The sequence below is a fragment of the Nomascus leucogenys genome, chromosome 9, assembly GCF_006542625.1.
Source record: "Nomascus leucogenys isolate Asia chromosome 9, Asia_NLE_v1, whole genome shotgun sequence".
In the NCBI taxonomy this organism is placed as follows: Eukaryota; Metazoa; Chordata; class Mammalia; order Primates; family Hylobatidae; genus Nomascus; species Nomascus leucogenys.
Window position 1 is genome coordinate 81965928 of NC_044389.1, and position 26265 is coordinate 81992192.

Consider the following 26265-nt stretch of genomic DNA (forward strand, 5'->3'; position numbering starts at 1 on the left):
GGTGTGTGCCACCATGCCCAGCTTGTATTTTTAGTAGTGACAGGGTTTTACCATGTTGGCCAGGCTGGTCTTGAACTTCTGACCTCAGATGATCCTCCCGCCTTGGCCTCCCAAAGTGCTGGGATTACAAGCATGAGCCAACGTGCTTGTTCAAACATCTGTATTTTAACAGTCTTTGTGGATTATTTGGATGCATTGTCAATGTGGGGAACCACTGGTCTATACCAACACTGTTCATTTTGCAGAAGAAGAAACTAGAGAAGTTAGGTGGATCTTCCAGTATCATACCTGGAGTCAAGGCTGGAGTCCAAGTTTCTTAGACTGAATTCAACCAGCCCATGAGTGGGTGAAAAATCTGATGGTAGGGTTGGACCAAAAGAATGTTGGTTAGCTTGCTAGAAAAGAGACCTCTGCTTCTGTGATGCTGGCAGAGGCCCCAGGAAAAAGCTCAGAGAATCTACACAGAGTCTGTATTGGGATACATTTGCCTAAACTCAAACTGATGATGTAGCTAATGATGATTTGAGTTAATCCCACAGGATTTTAATTAATCCCACAGGATTTTAAGAATCCCATTACTGGGTATATACCCAAAGGACTATAAATCATGCTGCTATAAAGACACATGCACAAGTATGTTTATTGTGGCACTATTCACAATAGCAAAGAGTTGGAACCAACCCAAATGTCCAACAATGATAGACTGGATTAAGAAAATGTGGCACATATACACCATGGAATACTATGCAGCCATAAAAAATGATGAGTTCATGTCCTTTGTAGGGACATGGATGAAACTGGAAAACATCATTCTCAGTAAACTATGGCAAGGACAAAAAACCAAACACTGCATGGTCTCACTCATAGGTGGGAATTGAACAAAGAGAACTCATGGACACAGGAAGGGGAGCATCACACTCCGGGGACTGTTGTGGGGTGAGAGGAGCGGGGAGGGACAGCATTAGGAGATATACCTAATGGTAAATGACGAGTTAATGGGTGCAGCAAAACAACATGGCACATGGATACATATGTAACAAACCTGCACATTGTGCACATGTACCCTAAAACCTAAAGTATAATAATAAAATAATAAATAAATAAAAAAGAATTTCTAATCATGTTCAGCTAGTTGAAGTTACACACACACACACCACACACACACAGAATCTACATACAGCATTAACAATCAACTCTCTTGCCACAGAATTACCCATTTATCCAGTTTCAATTATTACCAGGCCATTTGTCTAATTTTAATTGGATTTAGAGAGAAGTAGGAAATCCCACATCATTAGTGAAAAAAAATGAGAAGGCGCTATTAAGACTCAACCATAGAGAATGGGAGGGAATCAACGAGCTACCAGAAACCTTGTTCTTGTCTTTGCATCTTATCATCCTGGGGGAGAAAAAAAGTCCCCTATGGCCTGTTAGAGACCTCAATTTTCAAGCCACTTCTCATTAGAATTCAAATGGCCCACAAGGAATCCCAAGCATTATGCCCTTGCCTTTCTTTTTAGGTAGATATCTCTGGAAATTGTAAAGTGACCTACCAGGCTCATCAAGACAAAGTGATCAAAATTAAGGCCTTGGATTCATGCAAAATAGCGAGGTCTGGATTTACGACCCCAAATCAGGTATGATAAATGTCACTTTCTTTGAGGCATTCAAATAATTACATTTTGTAGAGATTAATTTAATGTAATAGAAAAATAAAGTAGAAATAGAATTTTGAAACATTCATAATTTTTAGTTTAGGCTACAAATTCACACATATGTAATGAATAGACCCATTTCAATAAGTTGTAGGTGTTAGTAATGAGGGATGGGTATAATGGGGAAGCTGTTTGTAGACTGAAAGACGGTTTGCTATTTGACTTGATTCGATAATTTAAACGATGATTACTTGTTATAAACATGGCTATTTATTTATTTAGGTCTTGGGTGTCAGTTCAAAAGTTACATCGGTCACCACCTATACTATAGAAGACAGCTTTGTTATAGCTGTGCTTGCTGAAGAAACACACGCTTTTGGACTGAATTTCCTACAAACCATTAAGGGGAAAATAGTATCAAAGTAAGACAATGCTAAAATTTTTATTTTCTTTGCTATTCTTTGTTATATTATTATACTTGATTTGTAAATAGATCTGTGTGTGTGTGTGTGTGTAGTCATGCATTGCTTAACAATGGGAATAAGTTCTGAGAAATGCATTGTTAGGCAATTTCATCACTGTGCAAACATCATAGAGCATACATACACAAACCTAGATGGCACAGCCTACACTACATTTTATGGTATAGCCTATTGCTCCTAGGCTACAAACCTGTATAGCATATTGCTGTACTGCATACTGCAGACAATTAAACACAATGGTAAGCTTTTGTGTATCTAAACATAGAAAAAGTCAGCAAAAAAATACAGTATAAAAGATACTATGTATGTGTACCTTTATTCATAAAAGGTACATAAATGAAATTTGCAGGGCTGAAATTTGCTCTGGATGAATCACCAAATGAGCACTGAGTGGATGTCATAGATTAGGACATCACTGTACACTACTGCAGGCTTTATAAACACTGTACACTTACGCTACACCGAATTTCTAAAAAACTTTTTTCCTCCATCATGAATTAACCTTAGCTTACTGTAACATTTTTACGTTAAAAACTTTTTAATTTCTGTTAACTTTTGAACTGCTCTGTAATAACACGTTTAAAACACATTGTACAGATGTACAAAAATATTTTTTCTTTAAATCTTTATTCTATAAGCTTTTTTCTATTTTTAAATTTTTTATTTTTATGTTTTACTTTTAAAAATTTGGGGTTAAAAATTGAGACATAAACATATATATTAGCCTAGGCCTACACAAGGTCAGGATCATCAATATCACTGTCTTCCTCCAGTGGAAGGCACCTACAACCTCCAAATCTTGTCGCACTGAGAGGTCTTCAGGTGCAATAACATACATGGAACTGTCACTTCCTCTGATAACAATGCCTTCTTCTGGAATACCTCCTGAAGAAACTGCCTGAGGTTGTCTTAGAGTTAATTTTTTTAATAAGTAGAAGAAGTACACTCTAAAATAATAATAAAATGTATGGTATAATAAATACAGAAGTCAGTAATAGTCATTTGTCATCATTATCAAGTATTATGTATTGTACGTAACTGCATGTGCTATACTTTTATATAACAGTAGCACAGTAGGTGTGTTACCACCAGCATTGACAGAAACAGGTAAGTAATGCTTTGCACTGTGATGATAGGACAGCCATGATGTCACTAGGCAAGAGGAATGTCTCAGCTTCATAATCTTGTGGGACCACCTTCGTACATGGGTCCATCATTAACCAAAATGTCCTTGTGCAGCACATGACTGTATTTATTGTGCTTCCTCATTTCAACTGTGAGCTCCTTGAAAATAGTGATTATATCTTGTTCATCTTTATTTTTTACATCATCTACAACAATTCATGGCACATGGTAAATAATTACTTTTTAAATAAAATTGTATTAAAAATCAATTATTTATTGAACAGGTTTTAAGTTTTAAAAGGACAAACTACTTGATTCATTCTAGTTCATTTTCTAATTTCTCTGTTCAAATGTTTTTAATGTTAAGGTTAAAAAGTGGTAGCATTTGTAATTTTTCTCTTTAAGAGTTTTTAAAACAATATTGTTGTTAAAAAACATAAAAAGTTCCATAGTAAAGAGATGCGACAAAATTTTTGATATGACTTATGCAACTTAAATATTTAGGCCTGTTTATCATTTGAAGACCATTCTCTGGACAGAATTGTTCTAACAGGATTAAGAACTAGAATTTTAAATCTTAGAGTTTCTGTTATTTTCAGATTTTAATTCAGAAAACAATGTTTTCTAGCAGTGAATGTGTTATACCTTATGCCATTGCTTCTCAAAAAATTTCTCTGGAGTAGCTCTAATATTAGCACCAAATAGATGCAAAATAGTAGTAAAAATGCCTCATTAAAATGCTTGAAATTTTATAGAAGTCTCATCTGGAATACAATTTTGCATTCTACTTCATATACTACTGGTATATCTATAGTGTTTTATTATATTTTCATATAAAATAAATATTTTAAATAACTTATCAGGCCTATGAGATTTCCATTGCTATGTAACAACCCCAGATTTAGTGGTATAAAATGCAACAATCACTGTACTGTTCTCTGTCATAATTTACAGGCTTGCCTTGGCCTTGCTAGGCATCTATTATGTAGTTGCAGACAGTCAAACTATTCAAAGGTTGTTCCCCCATGTATCTGGTGCATGGGCTGGAAAGACTCAAACATCTGAGGCTCCTCGTGCAACTATCTTTATTTCCCTGTGGCCTCTCAGCATTGCAGCTTCATGTCAGACTTCTTATGTAGTAACTCAAGGCTCCGAAGCACATGTACTGATAGTGTGCCAGAGAAAAGCTGAATTCTCTTTTAAGACATAGCCTTAGAGATCACACAGTGTTACTTTCAGTCTCCTCTATTAGTTGAGGCAGTCACAGAGTCCTACCCCGGTTCAAGGAGAGGGATGTAGACCCTACCTTTTGATGACAGACAGGTTCTGGAAGAGCATGTCAGACAAAAATATAGTTGAGACTATTTTTGGAAAATAAGATTTTCTAGCTGTCTTGACTAATAAGTAACATGTGGTTGTATTGACGCTATAATTTTCAGAAAGCTGGGCTAAATTCAAAAGAGCTGACATTGCATATCTTATTCATCATCCAGGCAATTTTTCTTCCCTGTATACTGTTGACATAATATTTTGAAAATCCAAACTTAAATTTTCAAATCTTTTAATATAATCGTCGCTCCAGAAAGACTTCATAATGAGCTTTCAGTTACCTCTGGAGATATCACAGTTTGAAAGACATGGCTATATACAACTTGAATAAATTACTATCTTGTTTGCCAAAAGAATGGCAATTAGTATCTTGTTCACTCAAAAGAATGATTATAATATAGCATTTCCTTTTGGTATTATGCAGGCAGAAATTAGAGCTGAAGACAACCGAAGCAGGCCCAAGACTGATGTCTGGAAAGCAGGCTGCAGCCATAATCAAAGCAGTTGATTCAAAGTACACGGCCATTCCCATTGTGGGGCAAGTCTTCCAGAGCCAGTGTAAAGGATGTCCTTCTGTAAGTGCAGACAAATATGGGAATAATCATGACATCAGACTCTGTTTTCATTTTGTCTCCAGTGAAAGCATCAACTCATTCAATGAAGACAGTTTCTAGAGAACTACCAGCTACCACAGAGTTGTGATGACAGCAGTCTCACAATATGCACCTGACATGGTGCATGACACATCAATAATTAACAAACAGTTACCATTCGTTCCTCTCAAAAAGTGTTATAACTCAAGGGCAGCCTTTAATAAGTCACATCTAGAATTCAGGGAGGATAGAGGGCTTAATGAAGTTAGGGGGAAGCATATGGTATCAAGAACGTGAACAAAGGCTGAACCTTGAAAGTTCTGTCACATAATAGTTATTTGTCCACAGGTGACATACTTTACTGGCCTCAGTGTTCTGATTATTGCTGCAAGGACTGAAAAAGGATACCAGGATCTTTGCCTAAATTAGGAAACATTTATTTACCCCAGTCTCCCCTACAATTCCTGTCAGAAATGCGATATCTCATCCCCAGGGCAAAGTGTAGATCATCTTGTAACATTCTTAATCCAACAAAGAAAATTTTCCTTTTATTGCATGAATCAGTTATGATATACATTCAGAGAAATGACTTACCATCCAGCATTTCCTTATCTGTAATCTCTTGTCAGAAGAGCAAACCACTGGCTTCATGCTCTGTGTGTAACTATAGGAAGATGCTCTTTCCTTCAATATTACTGGTGTTCAGAAAAGTGAAATCATCAAGATGTAATTCCATAATTTGCTTAAAGTACAAGACAGTAATTGCTTATTAGTTTCTGAAATTGAGTTAGAGGAAAAACGAAACATTTTAAAACACAAAATCATCATTTTCAAACACTGTTTCTTCTTTTACCTGTTTTTTTCCATATGTCATTTAATGATCTAATGTAATTTTCTAATGCTGTATGAGATGGAAAGTATTTAGGAAGGTGGCTAATAATACTAACCTTTTCTTATGCTCTGCACTATTAATTTCTCTCCCGTAGATATTAAACATTATGAGCCATCTAAGATTTTTGATAATATTTCTTAATTATTATAGAAAAGGATTTATTTATGTCATTGAGGAATTTGCTTTTGTAAATTCTATTGCAGCTCTTTAAAGTAAAACAAAAATAAAAACACCTGAATTCATATTGATATGCTCTCTGCTTCAGAAATGACCCAGTAAATCTTTAGTTAAGTGCAGCTGGAGTTTCACTTGGACTATCTTCTTAAGATTAGATAGCTAAAAGGCACTTGAAAAAGAGAAAAAAAAGGATCCATTGCTTATTAGAAGTAATGAATAATTTAAAAACTGGCAGCAAGTTATTACTATAGAGTTAGAGAGTTAGAAGTCACTGATAGGATTTCATAAAACTAGGGGGGAAAGTAGTAAAGTATGAAAAATAAATTCTTCAGTTAGTTTCAAAGCCGAGAGATGCTGTTAATTAGAACTATTTATTAGGTTGTTGCAAAAGTAATCGTGGTTTTTGCCATTACTTTTGTGACAACCTAATACTATTTTTAAAACCGCAATAGAATAACTTAGTGTGTGTGAGAATTACCTTTATCTAAATGCTACTCTAAAAAACATAGATATAAGAAATGAATAATTTAGACCTTAGCAACAGCAAAACATTGAATTTCATACAAATAATAAAATAAAGAGAGAGAATAGGGAGCTCACCGAAAAGTTGATTTTCAGTGAGGTGCAGGTAAATTAGAAACCTGATGCAATTCTTCAGCAGTTCTCATTGTTTTATCTCTGAAATATTTTGCTGTTAATTAAAGTTCTGCACAATTTAAATTGCACTATAGTAGTCAAAGCCTGGCCTTGGATACAATTCCCTTAGTGTAGCCATGAAATGACCTATATACCCAGAAACCAGTTAATTATTGCCCTAGGATCTTCAAGCTAAATATGAATAGACAAAAACAGTCCTACAGAGGAATGGTACACAGAGTGGATGGAAGTCCCAGGGGTGTGATATGGGCAGGGAACTGTCAGATGTATTGAGGTAAGCTACGAAAAGCTGCTTTTGCTTCAGACACAGGGGACGTTTTATTCCAGGGAGAACACCCTTTGTAAATGTGGACGTTCACAGTTATGAGTGGGGTATGAGCCTGCAGTTTATGTTTTGCAGCTCTTGGAGCACTGGCAGTCCACCAGGAAATACCTGCAGCCTGACAACCTCTCCAAGGCCGAGGCTGTCAGAAACTTCCTGGCCTTCATTCAGCACCTCAGGACTTCGAAGAAAGAAGAGATCCTTCAAATCCTAAAGATGGAAAACAAGGAAGTATTGTAAGTTCCCCAACCTTTGTGTGGGGTTGTCTGTCAGAAACATTTCTGGATTGTTGGTTTTTTGAAGTAAGAAAGACCCCTTTTAAACCAACTGCCCCACCTCCAAAACAATTATTTTCTTGTATACATTTTCATCAAAGAGTTATGCCACAGTGCAGTAATTTAATGGTCACTTGACCAGAAATACAATAGCAGATTTTTAGCAGGGACTTGGAATAAACATGTTGTTGTGTTTATGAGTTTAAATCAGGACTAGACTGGTACATAGATAAGTGAAGGCAGGGCTTTGTCATGACATCGTGGGGCACGTGCTGCCTTGTTTTTGAAATTGTGTCCCTCATGCTGTTAATTGACACCTGAACAGATTTGAGTTGATTTAAAAGAAAACAACAAAAAAGCTTTGACTTCTTCAGTTGAAAATGTGATTTCACTAAAGAGCCAATTGGACTATGTTTTACGTAGAAAATTGAGAACTGAGGCAAACAGTGAAAAGAATCTGGAGAAAATAAATCCATACATTACTTAATATTTGGTGAAACTATGATCCATTTTACATGTGTAATAAACAGAGTTGACTTAATTCTTTCCCCAAAACATTGCATCTGTTTCTAAATAGAATGTATTTTTAGTCTATAATACAGAATTTGTGTATATATACAAATTGAGCTTATGATACCAATTAACCTAATTGATGATATAGAACAAGGCCCAATTAATTTGACAAACAGTGAAAAACAGTCATTAACATAATCAAAAATGGAAATTAGCCAAGTTACACACACACACACACACACACACACACACACACAGCAGTAGCAGTCACTGAGTTCAAAGAACTGAATTCCCCAACAGGAGGAAAATTGCAGCTTTTTTCTGAAAAGTCTGTTTATGCTCAATTGCATTTATTTACTTGCCTTAAGGACATTAAAAAATTGATAGGAATTCCAAATGACTAATCAAAGTTGGTTATTCTCTTCAAAAATAAATAAACCAGAAATTGAAAAAGAAGCAAAATCATAAATTATCAGGCTCTGTTTTAATTACAGCATGTTAAAATATATTGGTAGAGGGACTTGTCTTAACATTATTTTTTATATTTTTAAGATTCTTTAAAAATTTTACCACTCTCAAAGTACATAGGCATTGTCTTAACATTAAAGGCAGAAATTACTGAGAATAAAAGTGGAATAATTAGGTATTAATTTAGAGTAGAGAATACACTAAACCTTATTAGCATTATCTGTATCCTAAAAATCTTAAGGCAGCAATAATTTGGAGGACTGCATGATGTATTTTATAAATCAGATTATTTACACAATATCGAACCATATAACATGCAACACACATGCAGTGTAGTGTAATAGAAAGGATACTAAGATGAACTAAAATCAGAAAATCTAGTTTAAATTCTGACCTCCAATAATAGTATATCCTTCAAGGAAGTCTTTTTTTTTTTTTTTTTTTTTTTTTTTTTTGAGACGGTGTTTTGCTCTTGTTGCCCAGGCTGGAGTGCAATGGCGCAATCTCGGCTCACCACAACCTCCACCTTCAGGGTTCAAGCAATTCTCCTGCCTCAGCCTCCAGAGTAGCTGGGATTACAGGCATGTGCCACCGCACCCGGCTAATTTTGTATTTTTAGTAGAGATGGGGTTTTTCCATGTTGGTCCAGCTGGTCTCAAACTCCCGACCTCAGGTGAACTACCTGCCTCAGCCTCCCAAAGTGCTGGGATTACAGGCGTGAGCCACCGCACATAGCCAAGGAAGTCTTTTATATTTAGCTTCTCCGAGCCTCACTTTCAACATCTGTAAAATAGGGATAATAATTCTTTCTATTTATTGTAGGATAGTGAGAGGAAGGGTGGTGGAATGTAACATTTCCCAAACAGCCTATATGTTGTATCCTGTAATTTGCAGGAAGTTAACAGGTATGCAAAAAGGAAAAGATTCTGTGAGCAACTGAGTTTGCAAAACTGGATGAAACCTTGTTAATTTCTCTCTGTTGCAGAATTTTTTAGTATCTTTAATCAGATAATATTCTGGTAAGTTTTGAATATTTTCTAAAACACATGATCTTGAAAATCCCTTTTCTTAAAGCATTTTGTAAGACTAGTGTTAACATGGAAAACACTTTGAGGAACATCGATGTAATTAAGAAACCGTGGACTCCAGAGTCAGAAAAACCTAGGTTTCAATCCCAGCAATGCCATTTACCAGCTATGTGACCTTGAACAAATGACTAGGTGTATCTGCGTCTGTTTCCTAGCATGTACAGGGGAATATTAATATTAAACTGACAGGGATGTTCAGTGGATTAAATGAGATGGTAGTACTAATAACAGCTAATATTTATCAATCACTTACTATATGTCAAGCACTCTTCTGAATGTTTTACAGAGATAACATAATTTAATCCTCCCAACAATCCTGAGGTAAATACCACTTTAGCTTCATTTTACAGATGAAGAACTTAAAGAGAGGTTAGACACGTAAAATTTTTAGCGCAGTGCTTGCACAATATAAATTCAATAAGTATTATGTCTTCTAGTTATCTAAGCTTAATTCACTAGGTTTTTGTTATGATCAAAATAGTACATCATTTTTTAAAAGTATAAACTACTAAGCACATGTCACATTGTCTGGTGTGCTTATATAGATGTAGTATGTAATATTTACATACATGTGTTCATTAGTATGACAACTACTTTTAGAAGTTTTACCGTCCCAGGCTCAAAAAACCAAAGATTTTTGATGACTAGAATATGTAACTAGAGTTTTCCTGTAGGGGCTCCATTCTGCTCACACGTATTGATTGTGGTTAAACATAGAACTATACCATGATGTTTTTTTTTTATTTTTAAAAAGAGGAAAACCTTTCCCCTTGGATTTAAGGTTAAAAGATTTTCCATCAAATAATACTGCTGTAGTTCAATTAGGCACTTCTGAAATATGTGTATTTGCAAAGCTAATCAAAGAAAGAGAATAAATTCGGGGACTCATAGCTTTTATGTATTACTCACATAGGAAAGAATTTGAACTTAATTTATAATTGTATTTATATATTTTTTACTTACAAATCTCCAAATTATACTTGGCTTAGATTAATATAGTAAAATTAGTTTGTATATTCTGAGTATACATTGTTTGAGTGAGAGAGAGGGGCGTTAAAGGAGAAAATTAAAATAAAATGGGGAGGGGTCTTTTTGAGAAAGTCTTAATCATTTTTTCATTTGTTCAAATTAAAAAAAAATCACTTCTTGAGAAAACTCAAACCAATAGAGACTCTGTGAATGGTAGAGATTTTTAAGTATTCCTTCCCCTAAACATTGATAACCATGATTATGCCTTTTTTTATAGACCTCAGCTGGTGGATGCTGTCACCTCTGCTCAGACCTCAGACTCATTAGAAGCCATTTTGGACTTTTTGGATTTCAAAAGTGATAGTAGCATTATCCTCCAGGAGAGGTTTCTCTATGCCTGTGGATTTGCTTCTCATCCCAATGAAGAACTCCTGAGAGCCCTCGTTGTAAGTCAAATAGAAAATAAAGACCCTCAACTCCTATGAAACTTCTTAAGAATATTAACAGTAATTAAAAGTTTCTTAGATCAGAATGAAGGCTATCAACTAGAGACTGCTGGGTATTCATATTCAAATTGGGGTGTTTTCTATCCACCAATTATTAGCCGTACAATAAATTATTTCAGTTAGTGCCTTATTCGCAATTTCAATACATAGTATAAACTATATGGAAATTTAAAGACTGTGTTCACCTATCATGTTATATAGCATAGGACAGAATTTCAGAGGGGAGAAATCTAGGTTATGCTTCAGTAATCAATTTTACAAGATTTGTTTTGACTTCAAAAATTCTCATGATATTTAATACACCTACACTGAAGAGATACAATTCTTCTGCTGTTAAAGATTTATGTTGAAAGCAAAAGCTAGACTTCTCTTGTGTCCAAGAATGTTTTCTGTCTAATTGCACTTGTCTACCTATGATCTAGTGGAATAGTTCATAATCTTTACGGAAAATGTACCCATTGAGAATCTGATAAAAGCGATGAGGCCCCTTTTTACTCATACATAAAATTTTATAACCCTTCCCCCCCTTTTTTTTTTGTTCATTGACCCCATGAATCCAATCCATAAACTTCCAGGGTTAAGAATTCCCTGTACCGCAGGTTAAAAATCCCTGAAAAGGGGATTAACTCTTCAATTCAAAGCTACATAGCAAATGTGTAAGTGTCTCAAAAGCAAAATTCTGAGTTTGCAATCTAGAAACATAAAAATACTTTCCCAAGTATGTATTTATTTTTTAACTAAAAGTGTTCCTTGGAAATATTTAAATGTCTTGGTAACCTGTTTTATCCCTGTTTGGTTAATAGAGTAAGTTCAAAGGTTCTATTGGGAGCAGTGACATCAGAGAAACTGTTATGATCATCATTGGGACACTTGTCAGAAAGTTGTGTCAGAACGAAGGCTGCAAACTCAAAGTAAGTGCAAATCCAGTCTCATGTATTATATCATTCTACACCATCATCCTATTTGATACTTACCATGCTGCCTACTATTGGCACTCCTAGTTCTCTTTACTCTGTTCTACTTACCTTATTTGCATAGCAATTTTTGCCATCTAACATATATTAAAATTCAGTCATTTATTATGTTTATTGTATATTTCCATTTCACTAGAATGTAAGTTCCATGAAGAAATGGATCTCAGTTTTTTTCAACACCAATTGCTCACCAGTTCCTGGTACATAGATAATATTTAATAAAGACTTACTAAAAAGTGAATAGTACAATAACCTCCCTACCCATATACTTTATTGAGTGCCCACTATGTACTCAGTTTTAAATGGTGTGTATGATATACTTCTTGTTTTCAGAGAAATATTAGACTCTAAGTCTATCTCCTAGAGTAGAACTTTGTCTATAAGTAAGTGTGGTTTCCAGTTTTAAGTTTTGATAGTAGGAATTTAGTTACTTCTAATCACAGAGAACTTCATATTTTATTTTCAATTTCATTTGCCTAAAGCTTTTCCGCTTGCCTGAGTGGACTATCAATTTTCACATCTTTCTTATTAAAAAGCAAAAAGCAAAAATACTTTTAAAGTATAACCAAATATGGAAAACCAAAATAGATTAATGTCTAACACAGCCCATCTTTCTATAATGCAAATAAAGATGCTAAATATATAAAAACATAGTATTTTTTTCTGTCCACATTATACAGCCAGTGTCCCATCAGCATTTTTTCTACCTCAGACAGCACTATATATCGTTTTGCTTACTAAGTGCTTGCTATTAAAAATAGTAGGGAAAATGTTCTTGAAACCAAATGGTCCCAAAAGAGGCAAGCCAAAGCTAGAATATACATTAAGTATGAAAAAGATCACTAAAATCCAGTGGTACTGAAAAGGCTTGAGTATTAACTTATTAAGTTCTGGCAGAAATTAAATTTATTATTTTTATATTAGGGAAGCATGACCTCTTATATTTTTCAATTTCCATAATTATTTGAGTAGCTGATTTACTTCAGGTATTTGTGTATTAAATATCTTGGCTAAAGATAAAACCCACATATCAAAAGATCTGTTCAGCAGTATTTAATGAGCATCTACTCTGTGCTAGGCATGATGCTAATCCTCAAATATAAAGATACATGAAATATTCTACCATCCTTAAAGAACTCCTAGTCTGTTTATCAAATATAAACAAATAAATAGTATTGAAATATAAACAAAGTACTCAGACAATACAGAAGATGCAGGAACGTTTTCTGTTTGAGTGTGCTCGAGAAGTTTCCACCAAAATAACAATTTTTGCACTTAATCTAGAAGAGGTTTTTAAGTGAAGAGGTCAAAGTATGGAATGAAGGACCTTCTAGGAGACATACAATAATGTATGAAAAGGCCCAAAGTCAAAATAGGCCTGGTATGCTTGGGAACAGTGAGAAATTCTGTGGGGTTGGAACATAAAATATGTATGTTTCTGGGGGCAGATAAGTGACAATGGAGACACAGGAAAGATGGGAAAAGAGATAGAAGGTGAGCCGGATCTTCATTAATAACAAGCTAAGGAGTCTGGCCTTCATTCCACAGAAAGAAGAGAACAGTGAAGTCTTTAAGCAGATGAATGACATACTCAGATTTTTTATTAAGAAAGAAGCAAGATGTTGTGTGGACTGATTGTTTACTGGATTAGAGTTAGTGAGATCTGACTGGAAGCATTTGCAATAACCTAGGCAAGAAGTAGTAAAGGTCTGAATTAATGTAGGGGCAGAGGGCTGAGGGGAGATAGATTCAAGGGCCACTTTATTTAGTGACTGATAAGATGTGGAAAATGAGAAAGAGATAAGAATCCAGGTGACTCTAAAGCTTTCAGTTGAGGTTACCAGGTGTATGGTGATGCCAACCACTTAAGTAAGGTTTATACAGCCTGGTTTGGGGGTGGGAGGAGAGTAGAGCTATTAGTTTGTTTTGGCCATGTTAAGTTCAAAATCCTTTGGGTCACCAGGCTCAGTTGTCCAACAGGCAGGTGTCCACATTCCCCTGCAGCTCAGGAGAGAAGTTAGGGTCAGAAATAGAGAGTGGCTGAAACCTTGAAAGAGACTGGGGTTACCTAGGAAAGTCATGTAGCATAAGGAAACAGAGCAAAGGATCAAATCTGAAGTTCTTCTGATAATGGACAGCCTGGTTTTCATCACATCTTTAAAATTACCTTGAAGGTAGCTGCAAACCATCTACTATCACTGACATTCAATTTTCTTAATGTTTTTGAGCAAACATTTTTTTTCATCTTTGAGGATAATGAAATTTGGCCATAGTGAATTTACTACAGAACAACTGTAGTAAAGGATCAGTTTTTCTTTTGAATTTTCTGCTGTGAAACACTCATCTACCTTTTACCCAAATCAAGGATATATGAAAGGAAGGAAAGAAAATTATGTATTATATTAAATACGCACAAATTTAAGGTAGCTACTGGGCACACTATATGCATGCTGTGTAAAAGGAACCTGCCATTCTGTGTAGTTCTATAGCCTTTCAGAACTTACTAGCATAAAAGCTACTGTCCTGTGACAGTCTGAATGGCAGCCAGACAAGTGCACAACCAGTACTATGCCACATGTTTCTTTTTTATGTTTGTCTTTTGCTTATGTTTTGACCTCCTGGCATCCTAATTCCTTATTTTCACTGAATTTGTACTTGACAAAATTTAAACCTACAGAAAAGTTGTAAGAATAGTACAATTCCATGAACACCCAGATATCTTTCATCTAGATTCATCAGTTGTTAATGTATTTTCATCTTTGCTTTATCTCTTTCTGTCTTATTTTAGTTGAATAATTTGACGGTAAATCGCAGACATCTGACATTTTACCTCTATATACTTTTACTTCTTATTACTTGAGTGCCATTTCAACTAGTCTCTTACAATGAAAAAAATACATGTATTTACCAAATTGTGAGTTCCCACTGCTATCTCTAATTCTAATTTTAATTCAACACTATATGGGTTATTTTTTCCCTCATTTCATCATTATATTTTCCTTCTCCCACTGTGACAACTGTGGTTTTCGAGAACACCAATATATTGATTCACCTGCTCAATTCTAAAACATACACAATATATTTTTGGAATTGCTACACTGGTATTACTACAGAAAACTAACCAAAGTTCAAGACTTTTACAGTTCTTTCTGTCCTTAGAATATATTCCATCACATCTACACAAAGTTCTATGCTCAAAAGTTACTTGGATTAATTCTTTTTCATTCTCTTCTGTTTAGTCATATTCCAAGTTGATAGACATTTAGTTTCATTTGTTTCTGGTTAAATTGAATTTTGATAATTTTCCATCCTGTTGATTTACTTTTATTTCTTGAACATGTGAAATAGTAATGTGGTTCAAAAGGCAAAACTGTGTTTTAAAAATACTATCAGAGAGAGGTCTCATCGCTTCTCGATGCTTTTCCCTCAATCTCACCTACCTCCACTAGGTAAACAAAATCACTGATTAAAAAAAAAAATTCTTTCTATGTTTCTTTTTGCAACAGTAAACAGATGTTCACACATTTACATACTTTTTTGCACAAAATATATCATTCTATACATACTCTTTTTGTATCTTACATTTTTCACTTAACAATATATCATGAAAATATTCCCTACATAGAGATTTTTTCATTCCTTTTGACAACTGCCTAGTACTCCATCGTGTCTATGGACTATGTTTTATTTAACATCTCCTATGAATGGTCATGTAAGTGGCTTCCTCTATTTTGCTATTACAAATAATACTGAAGTGAATAATCTCAGGCACAGATTTTTGCTATTGTTGAGATGTAGCTTCAGGGATAGAGTTGCTGGTCAAAAAGCAGTTCTGTTTGTTTTTCTCACATTATCTTCCACAGGAATTGTACCATTTTGGCTTTCACCAGCAATTTATGAAAAGGCCTATTTCCCCATAGTCTCACCTACAAAATATGTTAGCAAACTTTTGAATTTTTCACCAATTTGACAGTTGAGAAATGTCACTTCTCTGATTAAGTGTGATGTTTAGCATCTTTCCTTCTATTGGGAGCCTTTTGTTAATACTTCTCCACTCTTTCCCATATCATCCATTCTCCCCAACCCCGTGTATGTGTGTGTGTGTATGTGTGTGTGTGTTTGTGTGTGCTTGTAGCCTAATTTCAGAGGTTATGAATCTGTGGATGAATTAGATCTTAAAACCCTTTATTTTTAAAAAACTTTCTTCAGCCTAGACTCTGTCATCCAAAGACTCTTTATTTTAAACATGAAACTGAAGCCTCTGAAACATATGTAGTGGCAAATATAAGACCAGAACCCAGATGTCCCTATTTCTAATTTGCTTTCCCATTAAACTATTAACTTGCACTCAATCCCCCTTTTTCTCAGACTAGGACAAAAGGACTTTTCTGATTATAGAACATATTTGAAAACTACCTAGTAAAGTACCTACCACATAGGAGGTACTTAAGACATATTTTTGAACTATATTGCAGCACTAATTAAATTTGGAATTAAGTGAAAACAAGCACTTTTAAAACATTTAGAGCCAGACCTTACGGTTGAGCTCTAAGAGGTCTCACCCAAGTTCTTACTTAAGGAAAGGTGTATGGTGACACTAAGGCTCCATCTAATTGTTGCTTTAGCAATTCAGTGAATGAGCAGTTTTTTGAATAACCAATCACGATGAAATTAAAAAGTGGCCTTATATATTCAAAATGTGTTCAAAATGAAATATGCCCATTATTGATAATACTTGTTGCTTCTGAAAAATGTATTAGCATATGTATTTTTTTTTTTTAAAAAAGCACAACACTTTTATCAGGCTTTACTTGTTTGCTTTTATTCCACTGTGTGCCTCAGTCAAGCAACCAGTGCAAAACTTTGTAAAACTGTAGGTTGCTTTCTTGAACCCAAGAATAAAGCCAGTCTTGCTCAAGTCTTCTTCAATGTATGGTCATGTATATATCTAAGGTATATGATTTTTCAGGCAGTAGTGGAAGCTAAGAAGTTAATCCTGGGAGGACTTGAAAAAGCAGAGAAAAAAGAGGACACCAGGATGTATCTGCTGGCTTTGAAGAATGCCCTGCTTCCAGAAGGCATCCCAAGTCTTCTGAAGTATGCAGAAGCAGGAGAAGGGCCCATCAGCCACCTCGCTACCACTGCTCTCCAGAGATATGATCTCCCTTTCATAACTGATGAGGTAAAATCTCCAAGAATATTTGCAACATTTACAGAAGAAAAAAAAAAGCATGCTGAACATGAGTCAAATGCAAATTCCGCTCAAGTCACTTTATATTTTCCCCAAATAGTCTTGTCTCCTGCTTAAAAATAACTCTTAAATTGCATTTGAGGCTATTCTAAATATTCTTACAGGGTAACGTCCTATATCCTGAAGCATAAATATTGAAGCATATTGTCTTATTTTAAGAAACAAATTCTTTTTTGAAATATATTTACTTTTATAAAGTTTTAAGATGCTGTTACATTTTTCAATACTGAAATATCCTGGTTTCAGTATAACTTTGTTTGTTACTACAACTACATTTTTCAGGAAGCCATCTAAATTAAACCTTTGTTAGGGCAGAGAATGTCTATAAATCTCAAGATAAACCATCTGCCGAGAATGGTGTTTCCAGTTTGTAGCTAAGCACCTTCCCACCAGTTTTGTGTTGAAGTTGGTGGCTGCAAATCATGATGGTTAGGGGCACAGGCTTTTGAGAAAGACAGACCTACATATAAACTCTGGCTCTGTCCTTCCCTGGTTGTTTGTTCTTGGGTGACTTATTTAACATCTACATATTTGAGAGCAAAGCCAAGATTTGAGGGAGTTAGTAAAAGGTAAAGGGAAATGAAATTAAAGAAATATTTATAAATGCTTAGTATAGATCCTTACACATTGAATATCATTAGGCAGTTCTAATAATCAATGAAGTTACTTGTTGCTATGGAATGCAATTATTTTGGCACGTTTTCTTCGATGCTAATGTTTTGTTTAGAAAACAAAAGGATCCTAATGTAACTTACAGACTTTGGGTAATAATGAAGTGCCAGGTAGGTTTATTGAATGTAAGAGATGTACCACTGAGGTGCAGGTTGTTGATACAAGGGGTGATTGTGCATGTGTAGGGTTAAAAGGTGTGTGGGAATTCTCTGTACTTTCCACTCAATTTTGCTGTGAACCTAAACTGCTCTTTAAAAAGTCTATTAATTAAAAAGAAGAGAGATGGGAAGATTCTGAGGTACTTTATTGTAAGAAAACATTACTTCATATAACTACCTCTCCCCAGAGCCCCATTGCCATGTAGTATCCTTAAAATTCTATATTAGTTAGGTAACACCAGGTTATGCTGCAATAACAAATGTCCCTCAAAATCTCAACAATTTGTTTAAAGTTTATTTCTCAGCCAGGCGTGGTGGCTCATGCCTATAATCCCAACACTTTGGAAGGCCGAGGTGGGTGGATCACGAGGTCAGGAATTCGAGACCAGACTGGCCAACATAGTGAAACCCCATCTCTATTAAAAACACAAAAATCAGCTGGGCATGGTGGCACACGCCTCTAGTCACAGCTACTTGGGAGGCTGAGGCAGGAGAATCACTTGAACCTGGGAGGTGGAGGTTGCAGTGAGCCGAGATCGTGCCACCGCACTCCAGCCTGGGCAACAAAGTGAGACTCTGCCTCAAAAAAAAAAGTGTTTATTTTTCATGCTATGCCTAATGTGCATAAGGAAGTATGTGGTCTGAAGTTCACTACAGTCATGGAAGAAAGAGATGGAGAAAGCCACCAGCTCTTAACGGCCTCAGCCTAGAAGTGATCCTCATAGATTCTGTCCATGGCCCATTAGCCAGAACTAGTCACGTGGCCCCCACCAAGTCACAAAGAAATCTGGGAAATGTAGTAACACATGTATATTTTTATGAACACTCACTATTCCTGCTATTCCTGCTGAAATGTCCATTTTAAAAATCTAGATGTGCACTAAGTTTGAACATCTTATGAACAGGTGAAGAAGACCTTGAATAGAATATACCACCAAAACCGTAAAGTTCACGAAAAGACTGTGCGCACTACTGCAGCTGCTATAATTTTAAATAACAATCCATCCTACATGGACGTCAAGAACATCCTGCTGTCTATTGGGGAGCTTCCCCAAGAAATGAATAAATACATGCTCGCCATTGTTCAAGACATCCTACGTTTTGAAATGCCTGCAAGGTATAATACATTGCACATGTCTCTCTGTGTGTTCAAGCTTATTTGTGTGTTCATGGGGTACCCATGTAGCTAAGAATAATGATGTGGTCATTATGCAGGGTTACATTGCATAAAACCAAAGAGTGCCAGATTTCCCATAATAGGGCTATTTAGGGGGCCAGATGAAACAACTTCACTTTGGCACTATGAGTCCATGAGTGGGAACTCTGGGTATAATTTTTACTAGGGATGTCTTGTTCAGTCTGGCAAGTGTGTATTGCCAAATGTTTTAAAAGCTAACTGCATTTTCAACAGGATTTTAAAAATAAGTACAACAAAACAATGTAAATTCTTACCAAATGATTTTCATTGTAGCATTTCAAGTGTTAGGAATTTTTGAAGCCTCATTTATCACAGATCAAATAAATTTCCCATTTAAGTTTAAAATCTTAGGCACGGCCCACATTTTAAGCTGATTCAAAATTTAAAGAGTGCAATCAGTAGAGTTCATCACTCTATAACTCTTGCTGAATTAATTTCCTTCCAGTTCCCAAGTCTGTCCTCCCAAATGCAAAGTGGCTCCCCCAAGGTGAGGACCCTGGAATTAGAGGGTCAGAGAAGGAAGTTTCATTTTTCCTGAGTTACATGCAGAACACTACCCCCAGGAAAGATCAGATTTAGGCATTCACCACAGAGCTTGGAAGGGTGGAAAATAAAGAGAAAGAAAATGAAAAAAGACAGCATTAAAAGGTTGAAAGAAAGAGAAACAAGGACTAAGATGGAAGGAAGACATAAGAAACAGGGGTGTGAGTAGGACAGAGATAAGAGCAGGACATTCAGAAAAGAGCAATGGAGCAGGTGAGAGTGAGAAAAGAAGCCAAGTCTCTCTGCAGCCATGTATTTCCAGTTGAACGCATTTAGCTTCTCCATTTCTTTGTTTGCTTTTATGAGACCCTGTGAAGGAGATCCTGGGTGTACTTGCTGCCTTTGTCTTATGGCTGTAGCATTTCTGGGACCCGGAAAGAGGAGACAGTGGGGTAGAGAACAGACTAGAAATTGTGAGGAAAATATCACCAACATTATGGGTCAGAGTCTCAGAACCAAAAACATTAGAGTGGGGAGGAACACTAGAGGCTCCCTTGCTTGGTATCTGTCCACTGTAGGGCTATAGTCTCCCAGCAGGTGGTATTCAAACTTTGCTTCCCTCTCCCAGTGACAGGAAGCTCACCATCTTTGAGGGAACTTGTGCCAGTGTTGTTCCGAGACTCTCATCATTATGTCTTTGTATAACCTGAAATCTTCCTATTGGCTCTGGTTTTATCTCAGGAGCAAAGCAAAATACGTCTAGTCATTCATCCACAAGAAGACCCTTTGAATATCTGAGGATAGCTATCATGACCCTCCTCATCTTTGCTTCTCTAGGCTGAAATCTTATAACCTAGTGATATTGGAGGGGAAACCTCTCAGGATGCCATTGCCTCCCCTCAATTATTTTCTACCTTAGACCTAGGAACAGATTTCTATAGTTGATTATTTTGATGTTTTGCTGTGTTGTCATAATGTTGCTATTACTGATATGATTAATTTTATGTAATCAGAAATGAACATCTTAACACTAATTACTTAGACAAGATGGACGCAATGGGGTAAGCATTAAGACTTACTCCAGAGGAGACAATGATTTCTATATGGGTTTTACTGAGCTGTTTCTGTAATTGGAAACTTCACAGATATAGAAGAAATACTGGAAATGTACTGTCATATGTCATTAGTGAGAGAGACTATTAGGGAATGCAGAAAAACATTTAAAGAAATATTGTGCAATCTCCCCGGTTTGGCACAACTTTCCTTTAAGTGTATGCACTATTTAACAATAAAACTATGACGAATCAAAGCATTTTGCCATGCCTGAAATGTGTCTACTAGTCAACGTAAGCCACCTCAAAGCTGGACACCCTTGCCTTGCTGTCATTTTGATACCAAACTAAATTTCAAATATCTGAGTAATGAAGGGGCTAGCCCTAATCCTGATGCTACCACGCCAGCTGGCACCGCCCTGGCTCTTGGAAAGGCATGAGGAAAATTTGGCTTCCTCTTTTTTGCACTGAGGATTTTTTTTTTCCAAATTTGACTTGGGAAACAGTCACTACAATGAATGTGCAGCTTTTTTTTTTCCTCATATGTTGCAGCAAAATTGTCCGTCGAGTTCTGAAGGACATGGTCGCTCACAATTATGACCGTTTCTCCAGGAGTGGATCTTCTTCTGCCTACACTGGCTACATAGAACGTATGTACACCAAAAATAGGTTCTCCTTCCGTACCCCACAACTTAGCATTGCTGGAACTGCTATTAAATTACAGTTATTGTGTGTCAACAGGTAGTCCCCTTTCGGCATCTACTTACAGCCTAGACATTCTTTACTCGGGTTCTGGCATTCTAAGGAGAAGTAACCTGAACATCTTTCAGTACATTGGGAAGGCTGGTCTTCACGGTAGCCAGGTAACTCACTTCTCATGGATTTTGCTTAATAAAGTATGCAAGAAATCAGGCTGAGGTAAAATAAAACACATATACTGTGGGTAATGCTATAGAATGTATAAGTTAATGGTGGCTTCTGTCATATTTTGCCCATGATTCCCTTAGCTGTAAGAGGCTGTATGGTTTATAGTCACTCAGAGAAAGTTTCAAATTTGAACTTGAAACCTAAGTAATTTGATCCATTGAACTTGACAAATGTCCATTTGTCTTTTCAAAGGTGCACATATTCACAAAACTGAAATCGTGCCAATATTTCTCACATAAACGTTTAAAAATAATATTTTATTTTTATTCACAGATATATTTCTTAGCCTCCTCTCACCCCCAAGTATTTAATTCTAGAATATATTTTCTTTTTCTGGGTGTTTCTATGAAGAGATTGATTCCCCGTAATAAAACCTTTCATAATAGAATATGATGCTCTAAAGAGTCAATCTATATTTCTCCAACACTGCTAGGAGAGAAAAGAATAAAATGTAGGCATTCAACATCTGGCTGATTTCCATCCCTTTAGTGTTATCCAAATTGAGGTGATGGTCTCTAAAGACTTCCTAATAATGACATGTACTTTCTTTTTAGTTTTTATGCACATCAAGTTATAACCTTGTAAATACAGCCATTTAAGTTTTTAAAATGATCCAATGCTATAAAAACTTGAGTTTTTATCAATCTTATATTACTATACCTTTTGGTACTACTGTAGTCAGAATACTATGCCTTTCTGTCCTGAGGAAACACAATCTGTTTTCTGATATGTACTTTGAAATGCAAAACACCCAGGGGTTAAAGGGCTGGGTATGGAGGACAGAAAATATGTAGGATTCCTATTTGTTGTGGAAATAAGTGTGTTAGCCCCCTCATGGTGTTCATCGAGTTTTTTTTTTGTTGTTTTTTTGGCTAGGGAGAAAAGTTTCACATGGAATGGGGTGAGTCATGGCTTAGAGAATACCATGTCCTCACATAGCAGCAGCCTTAGAATGACTCTGCCAACACCTTTCCATCTACTTTTAGATGCTCTGCAAGATAGCTGATGTATTGTATACCACAGTCCTGGAAAGACTAAGAGTCTCTAGGATGACATCATAAAATAGAAAGCTCATGGTCTTCATAGTCAGACAGAAGGGGTATGGGTCCTGCCTCTGACATTCATTAGCTGAGTAAACTTGAGACTTTTTTTGCCTCATCTACAAAATGGGTAATATCATATGTACTTCAAAGAGTGGTTGTGAGGATTAAATGAAAAACTAACCCACCTTATATTCAGGCATAGAGGTTTTTGTCTGTTTTAGTTTTTGTTTCTAGCTGTTGCAAATATTTAAGTTTTTGGCCCCTTGAGAAGTTCTAGCTGCAGCTCAGAAGCTTCACCATTATTTACAGAGCAGGCAGGGAGCTTGTGTCATGAACATTATATTGATTTTATCCAGGTGGTTATTGAAGCCCAAGGACTGGAAGCTTTAATCGCAGCCACCCCTGATGAGGGGGAGGAGAACCTTGACTCCTATGCTGGTATGTCAGCCATCCTCTTTGATGTTCAGCTCAGACCTGTCACCTTTTTCAATGGATACAGTGATTTGATGTCCAAAATGCTGTCAGCATCTGGTGACCCTATCAGTGTGGTGAAAGGACTTATTCTGCTAATAGATCATTCTCAGGTAATTCATTCAGTCTGTGAGTATTTATTGAGTCCCTAAAATACCCAGGCATGTTTTAAATATGCTTAGTTCTTAGAGGATACAAGACAAAATTGTGCCCATCTTGGAGCTCATATTCCAAGCACTTGGCCCTCTTGGTATTGTTCCCCTTTCTCCTTTACTATACATATGTTACAATTTCATTTATTAGATGATTAATAAGTGCCTCTAATTTGAGGCAAAGAGAAAATGTTGATGCTAACAGAAACAAGAAAGGTTAGGACACAACAGAATAGAGCTACCACTGTCTCCTCACTTGGCTTTCTCAGGCACGAGGGCTTAGGTGATATTTATCCTGAAGGCAGGAGCTGAACTATGTGGCCTTATAAGTCACTGATGACATTTGTAATGACAGCGATGATGAAGATGCCTACAGTGCATCATTTTGACCCTGCCAAATTAGTAGAGGCACAAGCAACCACGGCCATGAGCCACATGCAAGAAATCACAAAGACTCTTTGCCCAAAATTCTCATGTATACAAAATCTTAGAAAGATGTGTTCATTCTTAGAGTATAGGAGTACTTTCATTCTCTAGAGCCACATTCTTCAAAATGGTTTTCAATTTTTTGTGGCCTGAAATCTTATGATGCTGTACCAAAAAATGACAATACTATCTTTGGTGCAGTAAGATTTAAGTGGCCAAGATACTGTGGGATGGAGATGGTTTGCCTAATTAGATTTTCTGAAAAACAGAAGAGGGTTAATCTGAATAACCTTTGAATTTGAATGTTTGGTGCTTAAAATTTTTCCTTAATAGTTTGATTTATTTTCTGCTTCACTAAGCACAGCAACATAAAAAATGATATATTTGCTAAATAAAATCTTAGAAGGAATCAAAGTGATCACTGTGTACTCTAATTCATGCTTATTATATTGAGAATATATAAGGAGATTGAAATAAAAATTTACAGATGATTGAACTGACTTGTAAAGTTTACTTTATTGTTTTAATACATTAATGGATAATAGCCTGCATTTGAATTTTGCCTCCGTTACCTTCTTGCTATGTGCTCTTGGGCAGTTACTTAATAGCCTTAAGCCACAATTTCATACTAGTAAAGTGAGGCACCTGGAACAGGTGGTCTGAAGATTTTATCAGCTTTTTTGTTTGCCAGATAATTTGAGGATTCTGATTTGTTAGGTTCTGGTTATGAAATCATAGATTTTAAGGGCTGGGAGATATCTTAGATATTAGACTGTATTAAAACTCCTCCAAAACCTCATTATTTGGGATTAAACAGTGTTAATTTTCTATCTTTCTTGTTCCTCATATCAGCTCAGGATAGCTGTATATAACAAAAACAAAAAGCAATTTAGAGTGGCTTAACTAAATAGTGTCACTTTTATAGTGTAACAAACATTTGGAAGTAGGTGGTCCAACCAGGGTTAATAGGAAACCTTAAGATATCATCAGAATCCAGGCTGCCTTCCTTCAGCTCAGCCATTCTTACTTGTGACTTTTGACCTCATGCTTGTCACCTTGTGATTGTCAGATGGCTGCTCCACTTCCAGCACCACTTCCTCATTCCAAGGTGGAAGAAGGGAAGGATAAGAGCTCACAGAGTCTGACTCTTTTTCAAGAATTGTTTGGAATCCCTGTCTAGGTTTTGGACCAAAACGGTGTTACACGGCTATCTGTAGCTGAGAGGGAAGCTTTTGAACATAGTTTTTCAATGGGTGTCTGAACAAAATTGTTTCCGTCAATACAAATGTAGAAAGGACAAAGAGCAGTGTGTCTTGTATCCCTTAATCCTCAAGTCACACATGAAAAAAACAGTTCTCAAATTATATCAGAATTTTACATTGCACAATTCCAGTTTTAATGAAAGAATCGTCTAAAGGCAGCATAAGTACTGAAAAAGTAGTCCACGTTTTTAAGACACAGAGGACAGCTCAACACCACCTGTATGTGCTTAGCTACCCATAAACAATGCCTGAGGATTTGAATAGGGGTGTAAAACCACGAGGAGTAATCTAGACCTGGGTCAGCAAACTTGTTCTGTAAAGGGTAGAAAGTAAATATTTTACGCTTTGCAGACCACATGGTCTCTGTTGCAGCCACTCAATTCTGTTACTGTAGAGTGAAGACAGCCATCAGCAATACATTAACAAATGAGTATGTCTGTGTTCCAATAAAATTTTATGTACAAAAATAGCCAGTGGGCCAGACTTGTCTGCTGGCCATAGTTTGCCAATCCCTGATCTAGATTATCTTGTACAGTTTTTCTATTCACTATGCTAGGGCAGCTAAGGCAAGGCGTATTCTATGAGAAAGATTGTCCCCTAGCTATTAAACATAGCCCAGTGTCTGTGTGTCAGGTTGGAGTATTTGGCAGATCTGAGGTTATTATACAAATTAAGCTGTCTGAGGCCCCCTGGCTCTGCAGAGCACTCCAGTAATGCCATCCTAGCTTCAGCGGCACATACCACTCTAGGTCAAGTGCTGACACTGAAGGAAGTATTGGCAGTGGGTAGCCCATCACAGCCACCAGGGCAGATGGAATTACTCTGTGCTTGCTCACACTTTCTCTCTTCAGCTAATTGGATTACTCTTCAGAGAAAGATGTCTGATAAAGTCAGTTTAATAAGGGGATCCTCTTTAGCCAGTAAAGAACATATTTCCCTAAATGGAAGCAACAGGATGAGTTGTCAAAATGTCAGCATCTGAGCTATAAGAAACACTTATGGGACCAAGAGGATCAAAGCGGTCACATTAGCTACAAAGTTCTAATATCTTTTTCCTCTAGTTCATAGGAAAGAATCTAAATAAATATGCACTCTGGGCCAAACAAGGACATAAACCTATGCTCTCTCTCTCTTTTGTTTTCTTT

General features: G+C 36.2%; 1 protein-coding gene across 1 annotated transcript in view; it reads left to right on the forward strand.

Moving 5' to 3' along the window:
* MTTP (microsomal triglyceride transfer protein) overlaps nt 1-26265 on the forward strand; it is a 59680-nt gene that overhangs the window by 25440 nt on the left and 7975 nt on the right. Inside the window, exons 6-16 of the mRNA XM_003257501.3 lie at nt 1521-1637; nt 1938-2077; nt 5016-5166; nt 7311-7468; nt 10823-10991; nt 11855-11962; nt 16995-17207; nt 19012-19223; nt 21392-21489; nt 21581-21702; nt 23166-23393. Of these exons, the coding sequence (XP_003257549.1) occupies nt 1521-1637; nt 1938-2077; nt 5016-5166; nt 7311-7468; nt 10823-10991; nt 11855-11962; nt 16995-17207; nt 19012-19223; nt 21392-21489; nt 21581-21702; nt 23166-23393 (1716 nt within the window). The remainder of the gene's footprint in view (nt 1-1520; nt 1638-1937; nt 2078-5015; nt 5167-7310; nt 7469-10822; nt 10992-11854; nt 11963-16994; nt 17208-19011; nt 19224-21391; nt 21490-21580; nt 21703-23165; nt 23394-26265) is intronic.